The sequence below is a fragment of the Microcaecilia unicolor genome, chromosome 8, assembly GCF_901765095.1.
Source record: "Microcaecilia unicolor chromosome 8, aMicUni1.1, whole genome shotgun sequence".
Lineage (NCBI taxonomy): Eukaryota > Metazoa > Chordata > Amphibia > Gymnophiona > Siphonopidae > Microcaecilia > Microcaecilia unicolor.
Window position 1 is genome coordinate 240,689,067 of NC_044038.1, and position 21,193 is coordinate 240,710,259.

The 21,193-nt window shown below is 42.6% G+C and overlaps 1 protein-coding gene across 4 annotated transcripts in view; it reads left to right on the top strand.

Moving 5' to 3' along the window:
• The first annotated feature begins 498 nt into the window (after positions 1 to 498).
• The window catches only part of NCOA6 (nuclear receptor coactivator 6), a 70,332-nt gene continuing 49,637 nt past the window's right edge, over positions 499 to 21,193 (top strand). For 3 of the 4 annotated variants that reach the window (XM_030211088.1, XM_030211091.1, XM_030211090.1), the window contains exons 1-5: positions 499 to 661; positions 6,244 to 6,358; positions 11,548 to 11,820; positions 18,995 to 19,150; positions 20,594 to 20,716. In XM_030211088.1, the coding sequence (XP_030066948.1) occupies positions 11,655 to 11,820; positions 18,995 to 19,150; positions 20,594 to 20,716 (445 nt within the window). In that variant the 5' untranslated portion in view covers positions 499 to 661; positions 6,244 to 6,358; positions 11,548 to 11,654. The other variant, XM_030211089.1, reaches the window with a different exon arrangement.

The following is a 21,193-nucleotide window of genomic DNA, read 5'->3' on the forward strand; positions in this document are numbered from 1 at the left end:
TACAGCGCTGTGTAACCCTAGTAGCGTTCTAGAAATGTTAAATAGTAGTAGTAGTAGATTTGCGTGCAGTGGAGACAGTGCTTGCAAAATATGTCTCTCATGAATATTCATTGCGGGTATCCTGAAAACCTGACTGGCTGGTGTGTGATTTAATCATTTATTTTAACCAGACCCGGCCTTGTGTAGCTCCCTCCTCCCCTCCCCAGCGTAAAGTACCTTCCGTGACCCGGAAGAAGAGCGCGTCGGGATCCGGGGCTTAGTTCGCGCATGCGTAATGGATCGCCCCTCGCGCCCCCCAGTCCTACTACAATCCCGCAGCTTGTTTCGCGTGACGTAACGAGTCACGTGTCCGCAGCGCCAGCTCTCGGGGAGGAGGAGGTTGTTTATTTTCTAGTGGAGGTTCTTTTCCTAACCTTTCTTTTTCCTTTAAGTCTGGGCAATGCCGTAGTTTGAGTCTGACGTCGCTACGGCGCCTCGCGACGCACTGGGGTGGGGGGGTGGGGTAGTAGGTGGTGGTGCGCGCGCTGTGTGTGAGCGAGCAGCAGTGCCAGCGCCGCCCCGTCCCGCACGGGCCTGGCGCGTCTCGGGCTCCTTCTCGCCCTCCTCCTGGCCGGTTTCCCCGGGCACTGACAGCGCTCGGGTCAGCGCTTCCCCTTCCCAGGTACTGTTTTCCCTGCCGGTTGCCGAGCTTCCTTGGCCGGTAAGCGGTGAAGGGGGGGGGGGGTTAGAAAGAAGTAGGAGAAACCGGCCCCTGTCGGCTGCATCAGTGGAAGTTATGGCTGCAAAGGGGGGAGGGGGCGGGGAGCAGTTGTTTGTACGGTTCAGTGGCCTGTGACACCTTTACTGCTCTTGCCCGACCTCTTTGGTCTATTCTGCTTTTAGTCGTGCATTTTTGACAGCTCACCTTTTTTTTTGCTCCGACTCTGGATCAAAGTGTGTTAATTCAGGCTCAGGAGGTATTTTCTTGCCCTTGCAGTTGGGCCAGAGGCAACGGCGGGTTCAGTGACTTGCCCCAAGGTGACAAGGACTTGATCCAGTTTAGGCGATGCGCGTGCAGTTGACTATTCAGAAACTTTCTGGTAGGGCAATTTTCGTTTAGAGGGGTGACCTGTAGGAAGCTGGTTTTTACACTTGTAAATGTAAATATTTGTCGCGTATATACAAGCAAGTAGTGATTTTAGCGCCGCCCTCGGTTTTTGAGATGGGGAGAGAGAATTTGTGCTGTGAGTGGAGTTGAAATATCTGTGTCCTGTTTTACAAGGGGTTACATTTCGGCTTTTGCACTTCCTCTGAGTTACACGAAAATGGCTTGTTTGGACATGGCTTTTTGAGGGGTGAGGGAGCAATTGTGCTTCTCTCTCGGGCCTTAAAATTCACCATAAGAAGCCAAAAAGTTACGAGTTAGAAGGGGGTCTTTCACTAAAGTTTAGCTTCAGTTATCTGCAGCAAGGCCTATTTTATTCCAATGGGCCCTGCTGCAGATAACTCCAGCTAAGCTTTAGTAAAAGACCCCTAGAGTTTAGGGGCTGATGCACAGAACATTAGCATGGCAGTAACCCAGTTTTACTAACACCAATGCTTATATGGTTTTACACCGGTATTAACTTGCATTGAAACCATTACTGCTGTCCGCATTAACATGTATTTAATGCAGTCATTAAGTACTTTGCAGCCATGTTTAAAAAAAAAAGTTTCTCGTGTGCACTCTCAAATTCTGTAATTGGCATTAAAAATTGCATGCACAAATGTGGGTGTGTGCAATTTAGTTGAATAAGAAGTCAATTAGCGCTAAGTGGGCCCTAACAATTATCGGTGCAAATTGGTAGTAACTTAAGTGCACATTTATGCGTCGCTCAAAAAAAGGAGATGCGACCATTGGAGGGTCATGGGTGGATCAGGGACGTTCCCTGAATTATATGTACTGTTATAGAATGAGGGGGATCTGCGCCGCCTAATTTAGACACAAGGATTTACACCAGGGTTCAGTTGGCATAAATCCACACACCTACAGGGAGTTGCTGTTACCGGCACTAAGCGCCATTCTGTAAATGGCACCTAACTTTGAGAGCCGTTTATAGAATAGCACTAATCGCTAATTTTTTTTTTCAGCGCTGATCTTTTGGCCCCATTTATAGAATTTGGTTCCTTAGCACACAAGACACTTTTTGCCAGGTCTGGGACAGCATAGAAGGGTTGGTTGAGATGAGCGAGTGTCTAGTGGCATTCCTCTTCCTCCAACTGAACATCTTGTCCTGAACAGAATTGCGTGCTCATGTAAGAAAAGGTTGACGCATGCAGCGCCTTGTATTTCAAGCCTTTGCAATTAGGGAAGTGGAGGTTGAGGAAAGTTCGGGATGATCTTTTAGCATTTCTGGGTGGTAGATCTATTAGATTAGACATGTAAGCTGGGGCCTCACCGTGAATGATTTTGTGGACTAATGTGCATGCCTTAAAAGCAATGCGTTATTGTTTATTTGAGGAGTTTTGACATTTGAGTTTAGTCTGTCTTCCCATTAAAATAATCTAGGTTATGATGAATCATCAAGTAACTTATAAGTATGCTGAAAGCAGTCAAGAAAAATCTTTAGTGGGTTAAATCTGTTCTGTCCAGGGTCTTCTAAAAGTTCAAACCCAATGCTATTTTTTTTAAGCCACAGAAAAATGGCATGTTGGTTTTTGCTTATCTTTTATAGATTTTAAGCTTATGAATGTATTGCATTCTTATTTGCTCTTTAGAATTTCAGTTCCTGTATGTTCAATAAGGGTATCTTATTAGTCCTTTATTTTGGGGCCATAGAAAAATGTTTGTTATATAAAATATATAATGGTTATTTCATAAAATCTAAGGGGTCCTTTTATTAAGCTGTGGTAAGCACTAATGCATGCTGGTTAAAATGCACTACAATGGGGTGCACTCAGACATCCTGTGGTAGTTTTTTCATGTGCACTAAGGTACGTTTGGGAGAGGATAGTGGGCGTGGCTATGCTAATTGGTTAGTGCGCAGGCAATTGCTGCATGCTAAATGATTAGTGCAGGATTAACCTGTGAGCCCTTATTTCCTACAGAATAGCACCTGAGCCCTTAACTAATGGTCACACACTAATGGGGAAATTAGCGCGTGGCCATTATTGGAAAAATAGAAAAACCTGCCTTTTACCAACAGATCTAAAAGTGGCTTCGGTGGGCAGAAAAGACCTGTGTTGGTGCTACTGCGGGCCATTTTTTAGCACTGCTTGGTAAAAGGGCTCCTAAGAGGCTTAAGCATCTCCAGTAGGGTTTTTTTTTTTTGTAGTTTTTTTTTTTGTGGGGGGGGGGGGGGGGGAGTAGGATGGAGCCAAAAGAGTTGCTCAATTTATTTGTTTTCTTGTTTGTTAGAAATTTGATAAACTATGATTCCTGCAACAATGCAAGTTAATATCCCAATGTAGCTTCAACTTAGGCAGTAGTGAATTGTGAGTTTGACCCAGGCATGATGATTTTATGTTAATGGCTGTGGAGTAACATAGCCTGCTGCTCATTTCATCCCAAAATTTAATACACAAATATATAAACATAAAATAAAGAAAATGCCAAATAAGTTATAATCATGCATGCAAGAAAGAAAAGATGGTTATTGGTATCAGACGCAGCAGAAATATCAAGTGCTATTAAAAGGTAACGGGGACAGTGATCCAAACCTTGCTAAATGACATCAGTACTATAAGCTTTTCAAAAGCCATGCTGGTTTGCCAGAATATTTATCTGCACTGGCTCCCTGTCCACTATCAAGTGCTTTTTGCAATTCTTTATTCAGCTCATAAGGCATATTACGTTGGTCCACTCCCTGTTAGCTTCCTCGACTTTACTGTAAACTGTGTCTTTGGCCTTACTTAAGATACTTAGATTCTCAATGCTTAGTTCAACCAAATGTTAAGCATATTATTTATTTATTACATTTGTATCCCACATTTCCCCACATAGCAGTAGGCTCAATGTGGCTTACAGGTTCCGGAGAGGAGAGTGCCAACTCCAGGAATATATACAGTTATGAAATGATTGGGCACATGCTACCCGCGCATTAGCCCTCCCGTGCCGTTTGTAAAAGGGCCCCTCAGTCGCTTATTTATTTATTTGGATTTTTGCTCACCCCTTTTTCAGTAGTAGCTCAAGGTGAGTTACATTCAGGTACTCTGGATATTTCTCTGTCCCAGGAGGGCTCACAATCTAAGTTTGTACCTGAGGCAATGGAGGGTTAAGTGACTTGCCCAAGATCACAAGGAGCAGCAGTGGGATTTGAAGCGGCCACTCTGGATTGCAAGACCAGTGCTCTAACCACTAGGCCACTCCTCCACCCCAAAGAATCTTGTTACTCTTTGGGGTTCTACATGGAATGTTGCTACACTTTGAAATTCTGCTTGGAATCTTGTTATTCTTTAGAATTCTAGAATCTTTATTTATTTAGATTTTGCTCACACCTTTTTCAGTAGTAGCTCAAGGTGAGTTACATTCAGGTACTCTGGATATTTCTCTGTCCCAGGGGGGCTCACAATCTAAGTTTGTACCTGAGGCAATGGAGGGTTAAGTGACTTGCCCAAGATCACAAGGAGCAGCAGTGGGATTTGAAGCGGCCACTCTGGATTGCAAGACCAGTGCTCTAACCACTAGGCCACTCCTCCACCCCAAAGAATCTTGTTACTCTTTGGGGTTCTACATGGAATGTTGCTACACTTTGAAATTCTGCTTGGAATCTTGTTATTCTTTAGAATTCTAGAATCTTTATTTATTTAGATTTTGCTCACACCTTTTTCAGTAGTAGCTCAAGGTGAGTTACATTCAGGTACTCTGGATATTTCTCTGTCCCAGGGGGGCTCACAGTCTAAGTTTGTACCTGAGGCAATGGAGGGTTAAGTGACTTGCCCAAGATCACAAGGAGCAGCTGTGGGATTTGAACTGGCCACCTCTGGATTTCAAGACCGGTGCTCTAACCACTAGGCATGCAACTACACACACTTATATGTTTGTCCTTTAGGTTTTATCATTGTTCTCCTCTTATCTTATCACTAGGCATATGCAGATTTGTCTAAATGATTCACACTCTTATTGTTCATTCATTGGCAACTGGTTCACCTCTGGCTTCTGCCCTGTCAGTTTTATTGTTCAGGTTTTATCTAGTGCCTCTTTCTCAGATATTCCTTGATCTCATTGTACAGTATTGGATTTACATCATTGATATATGGTTCTTTTTTTTCCCCTTTAATCTTTGCTGATGCTGTTTGCAATTTGAGCTCATGCATGTGTAACGTGCAGACGATTGGCCATGAACCTTTCCAAGACCAAGGTTATGGGCTCAGCCACTCAGAACCAAATGCTCAAAAGTCACTATTAACATCCGCATACGTGTATAGCCACTGCTGAACTTACTGAACGTGGAACAGGGATCAATGCTCAAAGGAAATTGCATGCAAATGAGATATGTGGAAAGTCGATGTGCAGTTTGCTAGAGAAAGTGCCTAGCGTATGTGCAGAATGGTCTTACAGTAAGCGTCGATGTTCTGTGCGTGCCCAAGAAAAAAAAGGAACGGTAACAACTGCGTCATATAGGTGATCATGGAGTATTGTTTTGGTCTGTGTTGTTCCATGACACCTTTTTACAATACACACATATAATATACTCATATAGCATATTTCCCCCCACACGTGCAGATATTAAAAAATGCAAGCGGACTGCTGCACCGAGAAGTTGCCCTCATGCAATATGACACCTTCAGACCTCCCCCAAAATTTTGAATGTTATAGGTAGGCGCTCCTTTCTGCTGGGAAACCTCTGTACATCATACACAATGCTCGTTTTCATACATTTACTTAGTGTTTTCAGTCACTACTTCTGCGAATGGCAAAAGCAGTGCCGAAACACTTTATGCATTAGGCTCTTAATAATGTGCATGCTAAACGGCAGAAACCAGACTTGCAAGCCTGATTGCTTTGAGCACCGGGGCCGCAGTCTCTTCTGATCTGCATCCATATATAGTTTTTCAGGATATGCAACTCAAATTACCGACTGGGTGTCATTTTAAATTCCACGTTTAGCATTTATTACATTTAATATATTGCTAAGGTTGTCTATGTGAGAGCATGATTTGCTGGGACTTGTGATTGAGTTTAACGGAAAAGAAAAGACTGTGTATCTATGCAAAGACGTTTATATTTGAGACGTGACATTCTCGGACAACTTGAGAATATTTCTTGGGTTTTTTTTTTTGTAGCTCTGAACTTTTGAGTGTTGCATTAAAAAATATGTGAAAAATGTCTACTGGCGGCTGGAATCAAATAAGACAATTTGGTTAAAAATGTAGACTGCAGATGAACGGCATCATTCTGGTAAGTGTCAATTTGTAAAAATAAAAATTGGGGACTGCAATTCAAGGTTATTAATTAGCTGGGTTAAGGCTGGGATATGTTCAAGTCAACCTCTATGGAGATAGCTCTGTTCATGTGTAAACTGCAATAGTTAAAAGTTTGCCTTTTTGTGGATGATACGAAGATAAATAGAGTGGGTACCCCAGAGGGAGAAGAAACCATTAGAAGAGATCTCCAAAACTTAGAAGAATGATCAAAGGCATGGCAGTTAAAATTTAACCAAACTTTGGGTTCTAATTTTTTTTATCTTGTATAAACTTGATAACTTCTCAGTTGTCATACCAGTCAAGCTAATTGCAATAATAATGTTTATTTACCGGTAGATTTTAAATTTTTATGGTGCTCAGTGTATTTGAAGTGCCAAACAAAGAAAACCTATAGCCTTACTAAATTATGTCGCCAACCCAACCCAGTTAAGAAAGTCTACCTTCTATATTTACCCACCTATCCTGATCCACCTAACTCTTTTCTTTTCTCCCCTTATCTAATCTTTGTACATCACTTACTGTATCTGATATCCTGTAATGACAATGCCATAACAGGACTTTGTAAGCCACATTGAGCCTGCAAATAGGTGGGAAAATGTTGGATACAAATACAATAAATAAATAAAAACCACCACTTAACACGGTACCAGCATGTAACACTCCAGTCTTATACCATCATGGCACCGGATCCCCTCTCTCCTTGCCCTGTATATATCTTCTTATAGCAATCAGTCACATTTCCAATTGGTATATCAAACGACTTCACAAATCTACAGTCTGTATGATATCATATCAAATGTTGCTTATCTGTAGTGATTTCTAAAATCTACAATCTGTATGATATATCTAAGATAGCTTGTCCCAAAAACACTTATCTCAAAGCTGGTGTCCAGACATGGCTCTTAACGCACTTCATCTTGACACCTAATTTTTGGTATCCTTTATAGAATTGTTGAATGGTGGTTACACCTTTTTTTCTTTTTGTTTCGATAATTCCTTCCTTTCTCCAACATGTATGTCATTTTAACTTTCCAGTTGTAGAAGTATCTAGTTTTAACAAATGCAGGATTCTAAGTTTGTTAAAGGTTAAGAGATTTATGCTTGTAAATTTGAGGTTTAACTTTCCTAACTCCCTTTTTATACCTGCTGTGGAAATGGTAAGAAAATATTTCTTCAAGGAAGTACTTCGTATGCCAGCGGAGAATTTATTATGTATGTTGAGGGCTCAATATATTATTGCAGCTAATGGAGTTTAGGGTTCGAGTGCACCAGATGTCCTGGATTTGGCTACATTTTTGGAAAGTCCTTTGGAAGTAGTGACTGAATAGACAACCTTGGTGGCTACCTTTGCCCTTGAGAGTAACCAGAATAATATCCTTTGATTGTATTTTTGTCGTTTCTTTTTTTATGGGCTCTGCTATTCTTTTCTTTCCTGATTTATTTAGGGATATGCAGAGGAGAGGTAGAAATTTCTCGGCCTTAAAATCAAGGGTTCTTGCTGTCAGAATTTTGGAATTTTCTTATAGGTGTTTTGTGATATTGGGGGGGGGGGAGGGCATATTTATGTTTTGGATTGCCTTTCTGCAAGAGAAGGTGGTACTTATGTCTAATTGTCTTATTATCTAGCACTAGCTGACTGCAGTGAGATAACCTTTAACAATTCCTTTTCATTTTTCTTCTTGATTCCGTTTCCTGTTCTTATTTTCCTTTACTTGGTCCCAGTGGACTAATAAGCTGGGTAATTCTGCTGTTGCCTTTGTTTTGTTTGTACTAGCCGTTGAGCCCGTAAAAACAGGCTAGTATAGGACGGGGGGGGGGGGTTGAAAGGCTCCCCCCCGCCGCTGCCCCTCCGAGGTCACCGCTACGCCCCCCCCCCCCCCCGGAGTCGCCGCCACCCCTCCACCCGGGCCGGGCCCTCGCTTCGCTATTGAAACAGTGCGGGAACGCAGCACACAGCTCAGATGAGCTGCTGTCCTTCTTCTCGGGACACAGGCAGGGAAGGAAGGCCGACAGCAGCTCAGCTGAGCTGTGTGCTCCGTTCCTGCGCTGTTTCTATAGCGGAGCGAATTCCCTGCCCGGGTGGAGAGTGGGTGGCGGCGGCGACCTTGGGGGGGGGGAAGCGGTAGCAACGGCGGTTTCGTCCCCTTGCGCAGTAGAGACCCTCTCTGTCCCGCCCCCGTCATCTCGTATTGACGCGGGGGCGGGACAGAGAGGGTCTTTACTGCGCATTTGCGAGTGAGTTCGGTCACTCGCCGTTTATATGTTTGGTATACTTAATTACCTCTTACAGTCTGTATTTCCTTGCAGTCATGAAATGTTGGATGTTTTTTCTCTTTCAAATCTTAATTAAAAAAAAAAAAAAAAAAAAAGAGAAGAAGCTTTTAACTCCTTTGCCGTGGACTATAAGTTATTGTGTTAGTATTAAAATAAGAAGACTTCAGAACTATAGTGGCAGCATTGCAGTGTGACGAAGGACAAGTAATTAGCTAATCAGATTACGTGTCTGTTTTATGATATGCAACAGATTACAGGTAAATATAACATGTATGTAAAAATACTAACTTTGAGAGACATAACCTCAAAAGGCAAACTGGTAGAATTCAGAAATGCGTGGGATAAACAGAGGAGCACTATACAGAAAAAGGAATCCAATTAAAGCAAAACTTAAATGACATAACCAGAGTGAGCCTTGACAGCAGCTTCAGAGGTCGGGAAGAAGGACCAGTGCCAGGCAGACTTCTACAGTCTGGGTCCCGTAAATGGCTGTCGGGTTCTCGAGGGCCTTGGGATGCTGTCAGGTCCTGGAGGCAGAACCGGGATACGTGAGCCCTTGGACCCACTGCCGAGGAGTGGCAGAGGCAGGCAAGACCACCCTGGGACTGGATACACGGAAGAGCAGGACGGGAACTCTGGACTGGAGTAGAAACGAGGCAGGCAACTAGAACAGGAACAGCTTCACCTGCGCTTGGCCACCGTTCCTCCGGAGTTGAGCTCCGGAGTGCGGGCGGCTGGCAGGACTTGCAGGAAGGCAGGAACTGCAGATCCAGAGGACCCACCCTGGGTCTGGGATACATGAGGAAGGCTGACTAGGACTGAGATCTGCACGCAGCCACGAAGCCAGAAACACAAGATAGACTAAGGAGACAAGACGTATACAAAGGCTAGGCAGAGACAGGAGTCAGGGTATACACACTAGCAAGGCAGAGGCAGGACTCAGGATATATACTCAGGGGATACACACTAGCTAGGCAAAGACAGGATTCAGGATATACACACTAAGCAGAAGCAGGATTCAGGATATACACTAGCTAGGCAGAAGCAGGATACAGGATATGCAGTAGCTAGGCCGAAGCAGGAAACAAGGTACACACAAGCTGGGCAGAAGCACACAGAGTATCAGGGTTCAGGCTGTGGTCAGAGACGGGCAGCAAGCAGGGAATATCCGGCTTCAGACAATAGTCAGAAATAGGCAGCAAGCAGATATCAGGGTTCAGGCGATTAGTCAGAGGCAGGCAGCAAACAGAGAATATCCAGGTTCAAGCAATAGTCAGAGACAGGCAGCAAGCAGAGAATATCTGGGTTCAGGCAATAGTCAAAGGCAGGCAGAGAATAAGCCAGTGATACCAGGGTCAGGGTTAAAGCTTCAGACACCAAACATAGACAGAGAGAAGATTGTCCTTTAGATTGTAAGCTCTTTGAGCAGGGACTGTCCTGCTATGTTGAATTGTACAGCGCTGCGTAACCCTAGTAGCGCTTTAGAAATGTTAAATAGTAGTAGTAGTAATAAGATGGCGGAAGCTTGAGACTCCAAACACAGAGCAAGGCAAAAGAAGGACAAGCAGTCCACAGACACAAAGTAGCAGGGCAGAGCCCCCCACGGAAGGACTAGCAGTCCACAGACACAAAGTAGCAGGGCAGAGCCCCCCACGGAAGGACTAGCAGTCCACAGATACAAAGTAGCAGATGGGCAAAAGCCCCAGAGAAAGGCTAAGTAGCAGCGCAGCAGTGCACTCACTGACCTGATGACCTATAGCATAACACCATGCAAAGGCCCTGAATGCTAGCACAGCACTTCCTTATGAAGGAAGGCCCTCACTGATGATGTCACCTGCGCAGGACAGGAGCAGGAAGCACACTCACCAAGGGGAGGCTGGGAACACATAGGAAGTGAACACACAGGAAAGTCAAGCAGGAGCCATCTTGGAATCTGGCACAGAGTAGGCGGCAGCCATCTTGGATGCTGGCTCCCCAGAGAGGCATAGCCCACACAGGTGAGGTCTAGTGAAGTAATCAGCACACAGAGCCAGAGACAGAAGCCAGCACAGAGGCTGACCCCCAGAAACAAGGTAAGGCTGAGGGTGGTCACGGCCACAGACGTGACAATGGCAAAAACAATCAGGATCAAGGCTGGAGTGGGCTTTGGCAACTCCAGTAGTTTGGAAATAGGACCAGTGATGGGCAGATGTCTATGGTCTCTGCCCCAAAATTGGCAAGGGGAGACAGAGTTTAAGTATACCAGTATTAAATTATGAGGAAGTGGAACCTGTGCAGAATGCCAGATTCAACTCTGGCCACCTTGTTTGGCAGATTGAATGGACCCCAGTCACATGCATGACAGTGCTTCTAGTGGACTCAGTGTGAAGCAAATCTCCCAGTATCAGTTCTTTTGCACAGATTGGTTTTAGTAACGTCAATTTATTTCGGCTCTTTCAGCTTTTGTCCTAGCTAGCTGCTGCTTCCTTCATGCAACCTGGTGGAAGGGACAGAGTTTCCGCTAACTGTGGCATCTGCCTGGCATAGTTCCAGCCATTTAGCGGTTGAGCTGCATGTGGTTCAAACTGCAAGATGACTGGAGCTATGCTAGGCACAAGCCCCTGTGCAGGTTAATAGAAATATTGGTCAGGATGCTGCCCCAGACCTTGGCTTCTCAAAAATGCAGCTTAGCAGCAGGGAACTGGTGCCAAATTGTATTCAACCTTGTATTCGATAATATGCCAACCTCGTTTCAATGAATTATGGAAGTAAACTTCCAGAAAGTGTAAATATGTTTATGTGAGACTTTTAATATTCTTTTTTTTTTTTTTTTTTTATTTAACTAACTCAGACTTATTCACTCTTGGCTCCTACATGCTAAAGTAATGGTTGATTTCTTTTTCTTTTAAGGTTTTTCTTAACTGCATGACTATTGTGAGTTTCTGGAAAGGACAGCTGTGGTTTCAGATGACCTTCCTAACCTAGATGAAACTTGTACATTATTGTGCTCTTCAGCCATGAAAGACTTGGAGGCGGATTTAGACACTGGAATGGAAGATACTGACCTGCAACCAGACTCAGATTCTACCATCTTCGTTGCATTCAAAGGAAACATCAAAGATAAAGACTTTACATTAAAATTGCACGTAATATTGGAGAATGTACCCTGCCTTTTACACATGGGTAAGTCAGTTTTCTTCTGTTCTGTGAAATACTTTCACCGTATTTTACTACTCTGAAATATATCTGTCACATCAATATTGGATTGGTGACTACCGCTGATGCTCACTTTTTCTTCCATCAGTGTATTGCTATATTGATGTATTTAGGAGGGGGCAAGGTAACTTACCTGGTAATAACATTGTTACTGAACAAATATTTGAGACAGCTGCTAGAAATTTTGCATTTAATAGTGATACTTAAGATTGTTGTCACCTGTTCTAAAATGGTTTAATACCAAGGTAAAGTACTTGTATTATTTATTTACTAGTAAAAAAAGGCCCGTTTCTGACACAAATGAAACGGGTGCTAGCAAGGTTTTCCTCGGAGTGTGTATGTTTGAGAGAGTGTATGTGACAGTGACTGTGTGTGAGAGAGAGAGTGAATGTGCGAGTGTGTGTGAGAGAGTGAGTCTGGGTGCGAGTGTGTGTGTGAGAATGAGAGTGTGTGCAAGTGTGAGAGAGTGTGTTTCACACAGATACAGTGTGTGCGAGACAGAGAGGGTGTGTGAGACACAGACTCTCTGTGAGACTGAGTGAGACAAAGAGAGTGTGTGAGTGACTGTGTGACACATAGAGAGTGAATGTGATACAGTGTGAGACATAGGGGCTCATTTTCAAAGCACTTAGCCTCCCAAAGTTCCAACGAAACCTATGGAACTTAGCCTCCCAAAGTGCTTTGAAAATATGCCTCATAGTGTGTGAGAGAGAGAAAGACATTGACTGTGAGAGAGAGAGTGTGTGTGTGACAGAAATACCTCCCCCCCCCCCCCCCCCTCTGGTGTCAGGCCCCCCCTCTCTCTCTCTGGTGTCTGAGCGTTATTGTGCAGGGCGCTGAGCTGTGGCTGTGCTCCAAGGAACTGACCAATCCTATTTAATAGAATGCACCTCCAACATTCTGAAGCCGAGAAACCTCATGTGGTTGGTCACTTCTGCTTGTGACGAACCCGGAAGTAGGTGATGTCAATTCAGGAGATGGATACAGAGAGCAGGAATGCCTCAGCCATGCAGTCAGCTTCACAATGTTGGAGGTGCCTTTTATTATATAGGATTTGTTTATGTTGGGATAGTTGTACATTTATTGCATTAGGGATTTGTTATCTCCTACTTAGACGATGCTAGAGCTTTGTGCTGCCACATTTTGCGTATTGCAATGCTTTATTGATCTGCCAAAGCTTTAAAATCTTTGCAAGTGGTTCAGAAATTTGCAACTCATTTGATTACATTTCTCCGGCTTTGGCTTCTCTTCATTGGTTGCCAATTAATAAAATAATTGATTTTTAAAAAATGAAGCACTTTTAGTCTTGCCTACTACTTCAAATGATAAATTGCTTTTAGAAATTCCTAGTTTTCATGCTGTTAATTTACTTCGCCTTAGCTCCTCTACATTTCAAGTAATGGGTCCCACTGTATGGAACTCGTTGCCTGTTGATGTATGGAAAATTGACTCATATCTCTCCTTTAGGAAGCAGCTTAAAACTTTTTTATTTCAGAAGACATTTTCATAAAAGTTGAGTAAAGGCTGGGATTGGCTCTTGATTATTATTTGTGACATGATGTGGAGTTCTGTGTGATTTGTGAATTTTGTTTTATTTTGTATTTTTATTATATGTTAAGTATTGGGCTATTTTGATTATGTATGTTATTGTAATCCACTAGGAGCTGTGGATTAAGTGGAATATAAATATTTTTAAAGTAGATACAGATTTGATCAATAATAGCTATATAAAAATATGCATCAGTCTTTCAGGCTCCATTTCTACCTTTCCAAAGGGCCATTATAGACAGCCAAGCGACATGGTACCATTGTATTTGTTCTGGCCCAAGGGATAGAAATAAAATAAGCAGTTACTAAATCCTTAAAGGCCGTTTTAATGCTAAAAGCAATTCCAAAAAAATTGTGTATTCACTTAAATCACATGAAGAAAAAAATCAGAGGACAGGTAGCATTTATAGTAACACAACCCAGACTAGAAAAACTGATAAAAATTGTAAGAGAGATAGAAGATGATATGGCTGGCCTTACTTACATCAGCAACGCTCAAAGTTACATTTATTCTACAACCTGATAGAGACTGGGTACTAAAACAATACTTTTTACATAGAGAACAGAATTTCCTTGGTTACAAAATACGAATGTACCCTGATGTTTCAAAGGTTACGCAAAAAAAGAGACAAGAATTTCTTAAATTGCGCACAAAGGCTTTTCAATTGGGCGCATTATTTTGGTTAAACTATCCTTGCAAATGTGTTATAAAATTTAATTCTGTAAAATATATATTCTATGATTCTAAGCAATTGAACTCTTTTTTGGATTCTAAATTAGCTGGCTCACCTATTTCGCCACCAGGGCCTGTAATAACTTCTACGCCATAATGTTGGAACACTTGGACTTCTTGCTCTACTTTCCTTTTTCTTTATTGAAATTGGAGCAATTTTCCTAGATTATAGTTAGTAATGCCTCCAAATATAGTGGACTAAAGATGAGTAACGATCATATTGTAATTTATTTGGGATTGTAACAATATTTCTTATTAATATATATGACCAATGACATCTTTTCTGATTTCAAGATTTGAACTTGAATAATAATGTAAAATGTGATAAATAAAATAATTTAAAAAAAAATTGTAAGAGAACTAAACACTATTCCTGGAAGTTAACTAAAATAGTTTTTCTTTCCTTCATTAGGTAATTTACATAAGAACATAAGTTTCCCTACTGGGTCAGACCAATGGTCTGTGTAGCCCAGTATCCTGTTTCCGACAGTGGCTTTTCCCAGGTCTGCTTTAATAATGGTTTGTGGATTTTTCCTCCAGGAGTTTGTCGAAACCTTTTTTAAACCCAGCTACATTAACTGCTTTTTACCACTTGCTCCGGCAAAGAGTTCCAGAGCTTAACTGTACCTTGAGTGAAAAAATTTTTCTCCTGTTTATTTTAAATGTGCTACTGCTTAACTATATGGAGTGTCCCCTACTCTTTGTACTTGTTGAAAGAGTTATCAATCGATTTCACGTTTACCCATTCCACTCCATTCAGGATTTTATAGACGTCAATCATATCCGCCTTCCGTCCCCTTATTCATTTTGGTCATCCTTTTCTGTACCTTTTCCAATTCCAGATGCAGCAACTAGAATTGCATACAATCCTCAAAAGTGCAGTCTCATCATGGAGTGATGGCATTGTAATATTCTTAGATTTTATTCTCTATTACACACCTAATAATTCCTGACATTCTGTTTTCTCTTTTGGCTGTCGCTGCACATTGAGCAGAATATTTTAATATATTTTATCTAGATCAATTTCCTCGGTGGTGACTCCTAATGTGGAACCTAGCATCGTGTAGCTAAATTCGGGGTTGTTATTCTCAATGTGCATGAGTTTGCACTTGCCCACATTAAACTTCATGTGCCATTTGAATGCCTAGTCTTCCAGCCTCCCAAGTTAGTCCTGCAATTTCACAAAGTCTGCATGCGATTTTACAACTTTGAGTATTTGTGTCATCTACAAATTTGATCCCATTTCCAGATTAGTTATAATTGCGTTAAAGAGCAGCAGTCCTAGTACATCCTTGTAGCACTTCATAGAGAGAATTGTTCATTTAACCCTACTCTGTTTTCTGTCTTTTTAACCAGGTCCCAATATACTGTACAGCATTGCCTCCCATCTCTTGGCTTGTTAGTTTTCTCAGGAGTCTCTCGTGATGGAACTTTGTCAAAAGCCTTCTGAAATACTGTATATTAGATTGTAAGCTCTTTGAGCAGGGACTGTCTTTCTTCTATGTTTGTGCAGCGCTGCGTATGCCTTGTAGCGCTATAGAAATGTTAAATAGTAGTAGTAGTAATATCAACTAGCTCACCTTTATCCACATGTTCACACCTTCAAAAATATATATAACAAATCATTGAGACAAGATTTAGCTTGGCTGAATCCATGTTAACTGTCTCATAAAACGATGTTTCTCTATGTGTTCAGTAATTTTGTTTTTTATAATAGTTTCTAACATTTTGCCCAGCACTGACATCGGGCTTACCGGACTATAGTTTTTCGGGATCACCCTGGAAACCCTTTTTAAATACTGACAGTAGGTTGGCCACATTCCAGTCTTCAGTTACCATGGATGAATTTAATTACAGTATAGTAGACCTGCGGTTTCATTTTTGAGGTTCTTCAGTACCCTGGATTGTATACCATCCAGGGTACTGAAGAACCTCAAAAATGAAACCCAGGGGGGCTCAGACCCTGACCAAGCTTCACTCCCACCTGTGTTTCCACTGGGGACAAATGGAGGCTGGATGAAGAGGTCTTCAAGGGCTTCTCAAGGAAGATGACTTCTCTAAAGCTGTGGGACCTCTCTTTAGGGGAGAAGGAGGTCCAGTTGTTCAGGCGTGAAGAGCTGGGTCAGTTCATTGACTTGGTTAAGTGGCCCTGCAAATTCCAGCGAAAGCTGAGTGGAGCCATTGAATGAGGACCCCATTCTGGATGTCCTCTAGACTCCCCCAAGTCCTTCCCATTTCATAGAGCCTTTATGTGCATCTTCACTGGATGCTTTCTGTAAAGCAGTATCATGGTCCTTTGGTCATACTTTTGCCTTGAGTTCTTGTATGCGATGAGAGTGTGCATTTGGTCAATCTGTACAGACCAATGTAATGCAACTTTTGACTCCTTTTATGTATGGATTCCTAAAAAATGGACAGTACCTAAAGAGATAACCAGCCATGAACATATAAGGCACCCACTTGTGTACCTGACTGAGTGCTATATTTTAAGGGGAAAAGTATTGTTGTTTACCTGCTAGCAGATAGCTTCTGGAGACAGCATCCTAGATCAGATATGTAGGGCTAGATTCTTTATATGGTGCCAAAAAAAAATGAGCGGTAAGTACTATTCTATAAATGGCACTCCAAGTTGGGCGCCCTTTATAGAATAACATTTGGTGCCAAAATCCACACCCAATTTTGTGTGCAAGGATTAATTTCCCCAACTGAAACCTGATGTAAATTCTCAGGCCTAAATTAGGCGCAGATCTGTAATACTGCGTGCAAATTGCAGGAATGCCCCGATCTGCCCATGGCCACACCTCCTTTTTGGATCCACGCGTAAAAATTTACGTTTGCATCTTTATAGAATAGCGACTACAAAGATGCACGCATAAGTTCAAATTATTGCCAGTTAGTGCTAATGATTGATTGTGTCCAATTACCGGCACTCATTGACTTGTTATTCAATTAAATTGCACTTGCAAATTGGATGCATTCCAAAATTTACACATGCAGCTTTCAGGTCCAAATATAGAATTAGGGGGATAATGTTTCCTACCTTTTTGAGAGTTGCATTACTCCTTGAGCTATGTAACTAACTAACAGGTGCTCAGTAGAGAGCTTTGCTTAGTTCTGAGCTCTGGGAGAGCTGTTCTGTCCCAGCGATCTACAGTGATGTCACCTATTTGTGTTCCTGATTTAGTTCTGCTGTCTCCTGACAACCTCTGTTACAGGTGAGCAGCAATGTTATGTTCTTGTACAAGCTATCCCTAGCATATCTGCTATCTGTCCTGAGAACTTAGAAGGTTTGTGACCCCGGAGTACTGAATTTGGACACATAACTGTACTGTTTGATCTTTATGGGCCTGGAATTGCTATAAGGAAAGGCACCATATCTAACTGAATAGTCGATCATATCATTATTTGTTGTGCCTAGGTAGGGCATGTTCAAGCTCATATTAGATCCAAGAATTCATATGGCATATACTAATACATTTAGTGAAGGGAGCGCACCTATCAATCACTTCAAAAATCCTCAGCTTCACATTCATCTCTTGCTTAATTGAAGTATAATAGTCTAGTCAGGCTGATTTTTATCTATGGGATCATCAGATCAGCGTGTGTGCTTCCGTTTTGGCTATACCTAGCCATGCAGATTTCAAGGGGCATCACCGCAATCCTTATAGATCCTCCTACCTTTCCTATTTTTCTCTCTTTTTTTTCTTAATACAGAGCATAGTAACATAGTAGATGACGGCAGAAAAAGACCTGCACGGTCCATCCAGTCTGCCCAACACGATAAACTCATATGTGTATACCTTACCTTGATTTGTACTTGCCTTTTTCAGGGCACAGACCGTACAAGTCTGCCCAGCAGTACTTCCCGCCTCCCAACCACCATTCCCGCCTCCCATCACCGGCTCTGGCACGGACCGTATAAGTCTGCCCTCCACTATCCTCGCCTCCCAACCACCAACCTCTCTTCCCCCACCTGCTCCGCCACCCAATTTCTCAATTATTCAGTTATACATGAGGACTGTGGTTCTGACCCGCCATCTCCCCAAGGCCGGAACCCTGCTGTCAATTCTACACCGATGCCATCGCAGGCTGTGGCACACTGGCGCTTCCATCACCTTTACCAGTGCCTGGTCTTGAGGAACAGTTCTGGGCCTTACCCTGGGAGAATTTGGGGTATCTCTTAGGCCCATGCTGCGCCAAGGTATCGAGGGCACCTGCGTTGACTCTGGAGGTGCTCCAGCCTGTTCTGGAGGCCCATTCTTTGCCAGTTGGGCTGTCTTTGATGCTGGTGCCTCGAAGAGCAACAGAACCAGTGCCTTCTGATGCAGTCACCCTCTCCATCCCATCAGGAGAGGAAGCTCCCTCGGAAAGCAGGAGAAGAGAGGAGGTTGTACCTTGGCGCAGCCATGGGGAGCTTGGTCCTGGTCCTGCCAGTAGGCTGAGGCAGGTGAGGAGTTGAGGCTCATGAAGAGTATTTGGCTGAGTCTGATCATTCCTGGGTGTCTGAGGAGGAGCCAGACACTTCTTGGAGGAGAGGAGTCTACCTTCAGATCCCTTCCCACCACAGAAGAGATCTCAGTTTGAATATTGGGCCCTGCGTTCCTAAATTTCATTTTGTATTTTTGAATCTTACAAGGTTTTGTGGCCTTGAGGATTAGGAAAACAATCGCTGCTGGGTTGATTGGATAAGAAGCAATGATATAGCTATAGTTAAATAATACCTTGTACAAGGAAGAGATGGTTTCAGTCTGGTTGTACCATCAAGAGATGAACTTGATAAATCTGGCTACTGGGGATATATAAAGGAATTTATTAATATTGAATGTGATGTGTTTTTTCTTTTTTTTCCATTTTATTAAGAATCTGAAAAGCTAAAGCTGCAGAAGGTGGAACCTTGGAACAGTGTGCGGGTTACTTTCAGTATACCCCGGGAGGCTGCGGAGCGACTGCGTATTTTGGCCCAAAACAACAACCAGCAACTTCGAGATCTTGGAATTCTCTCAGTTCAAATTGAAGGTATTTGATACTCTGTCTTTTGGTATGATGAGCTGTTCTCATTAGGTACATGTTAAGGATGGATTTTCTATGACTGAACTTCTAAAACACCTGTCATTACCAGTAGTGGGGTGATATCTTCCATAATCATTTTGTTTGTTGCAATGTTCCACAAATTTATGCCAGCCGGGTGATAGTGGGGGGGGGGGGGGGGGGGGGGAAGAGTTCTGTGCAGTATTTTAACATTTTCTGTCAAGTTAGCTAGGTGGTCAATAAAATCAGCGAGTGATGTGCCCGTTCAGAAGGTCCTGGGGAGGAGAACACTGCTCCAGTTCCAGAGCAGAGCTGAAAGCATTACAAGAGTAGAGTTTATGAAATTCTTTTATGAACATTCAGTGTTTACATAGAGAATGCTATTTTGTGATTGAACGTCCATGTATTTTATAAATATATATTAACCCTTCCAAGGAAAAGTGGCACCCTAGCGTGGTTCCATTTTGAATGATAGTTTGGTGTAGTATATTGTATTATTGCTACTTTTTTGAGTCAGCCTGAAGCAAGTGGCTCTTATTTATTTAATTGTATTTTCTGTACCACCTTTCAAATTAATAAAATCAAGGCGCTTCACCATAAAGTCCATAAAATCAGTAAAACAAGAGGGTGAGCACAACACACGGAACACACTGGGACCGATGAGGGAAGGTATGATGAAATAGCACAATAATAAATTCCTTGAAAGATTATAAATGAACAGGTAACACAATAGGTTGAATCTAAAAAAAGAACTACTGACTTCTGTAGCTAGAGAAAACTATACCCTAAATAGAATATCATTTTAAACAAAATAAGATCACAGTAAACATGCCCTAGGGGGGTTCTGAACGTTGCATCATTGGCCAATCTGGGAAGCAGAGCCCTGGCTTGGGAATCGAATTCCGGTCTTCATGGCAATATGCAGCACTTTCCTCTTAAATCAGCAGGCCAGCTCAGTACGTTAAAAGTTATCCTAACGCAGTAACATAGTAACATATAGTAACATAGTAGATGACGGCAGAAAAAGACCTGCATGGTCCATCCAGTCTGCCCAACAAGATAAACCCATATGTGCTACTTTTTGTGTATACCTTACCTTGATTTGTACCTGTCCTTTTCAGGGCACAGACCGTATAAGTCTGCCCAGCACTATCCCCGCCTCCCAACCACCAGCCCCGCCTCCCAACCACCGACTCTGGCACAGACCGTATAAGTCTGCCCAGCACTATCCCCGCCTCCCAACCACCAGCCCCGCCTCCCACCACCGACTCTGGCACAGACCGTATAAGTCTGCCCAGCACTGTCCCCGCCTCCCACCACCGGCTCTGGCACAGACCATATAAGTCTGCCCAGCGCAGTAGTATTCTGCAGTTTTCTTCTAGAATGTTGTTTCTTCAATTAAGATTTTATTCACTTGTTTTCACTTTCCAGGTGAAGGGGCTATTAATTTAAATTTGACTCAGAACCGAAACCAAGATGTCAGAATGAATGGACCTACAGGAGGAAACAATGCAGTTAGACTAGAGACAGGGTTTCCTATGCAGGCGACACCAGGTATGTACTAGGCAAAGCTACAGGTGATGTCGACTATTTGAAAGGATCTTTTTTTTTTTTTTTTTTTCATGGTCCTAAAAAAAATAATCACAACAAAGGAATGGGATTCGCACACAGGTTCCCTAAAACGCAAAAAGATGGAATCCAAGCATATAGAGCTCAAAACAGCACTGGATTGAGTGACGCTGTTCTTAAAAAGGCATGATAGGGTAAATCGAAAGGAGTGGTAGTTGCAACCCAAAACAAAGGCGTGGTAGGGGGTAAACTACCCAGAGCAGCAGCGTGGACCAGTATGATCTTTCTCCTCTCATGTTAACTGTGTAAAGTATGAAAAACCAGCTTTAAATTATAAAATGAGAATGTATATCGGCCATGACTAAGGAAACAGTAGTTTTATTAGAAACAATGCAACAGTTGAATGGCCTGTTAAAATACAGTGGGCCTTCAGGATTGCGAAAAATGTAGTCCTTTAATATC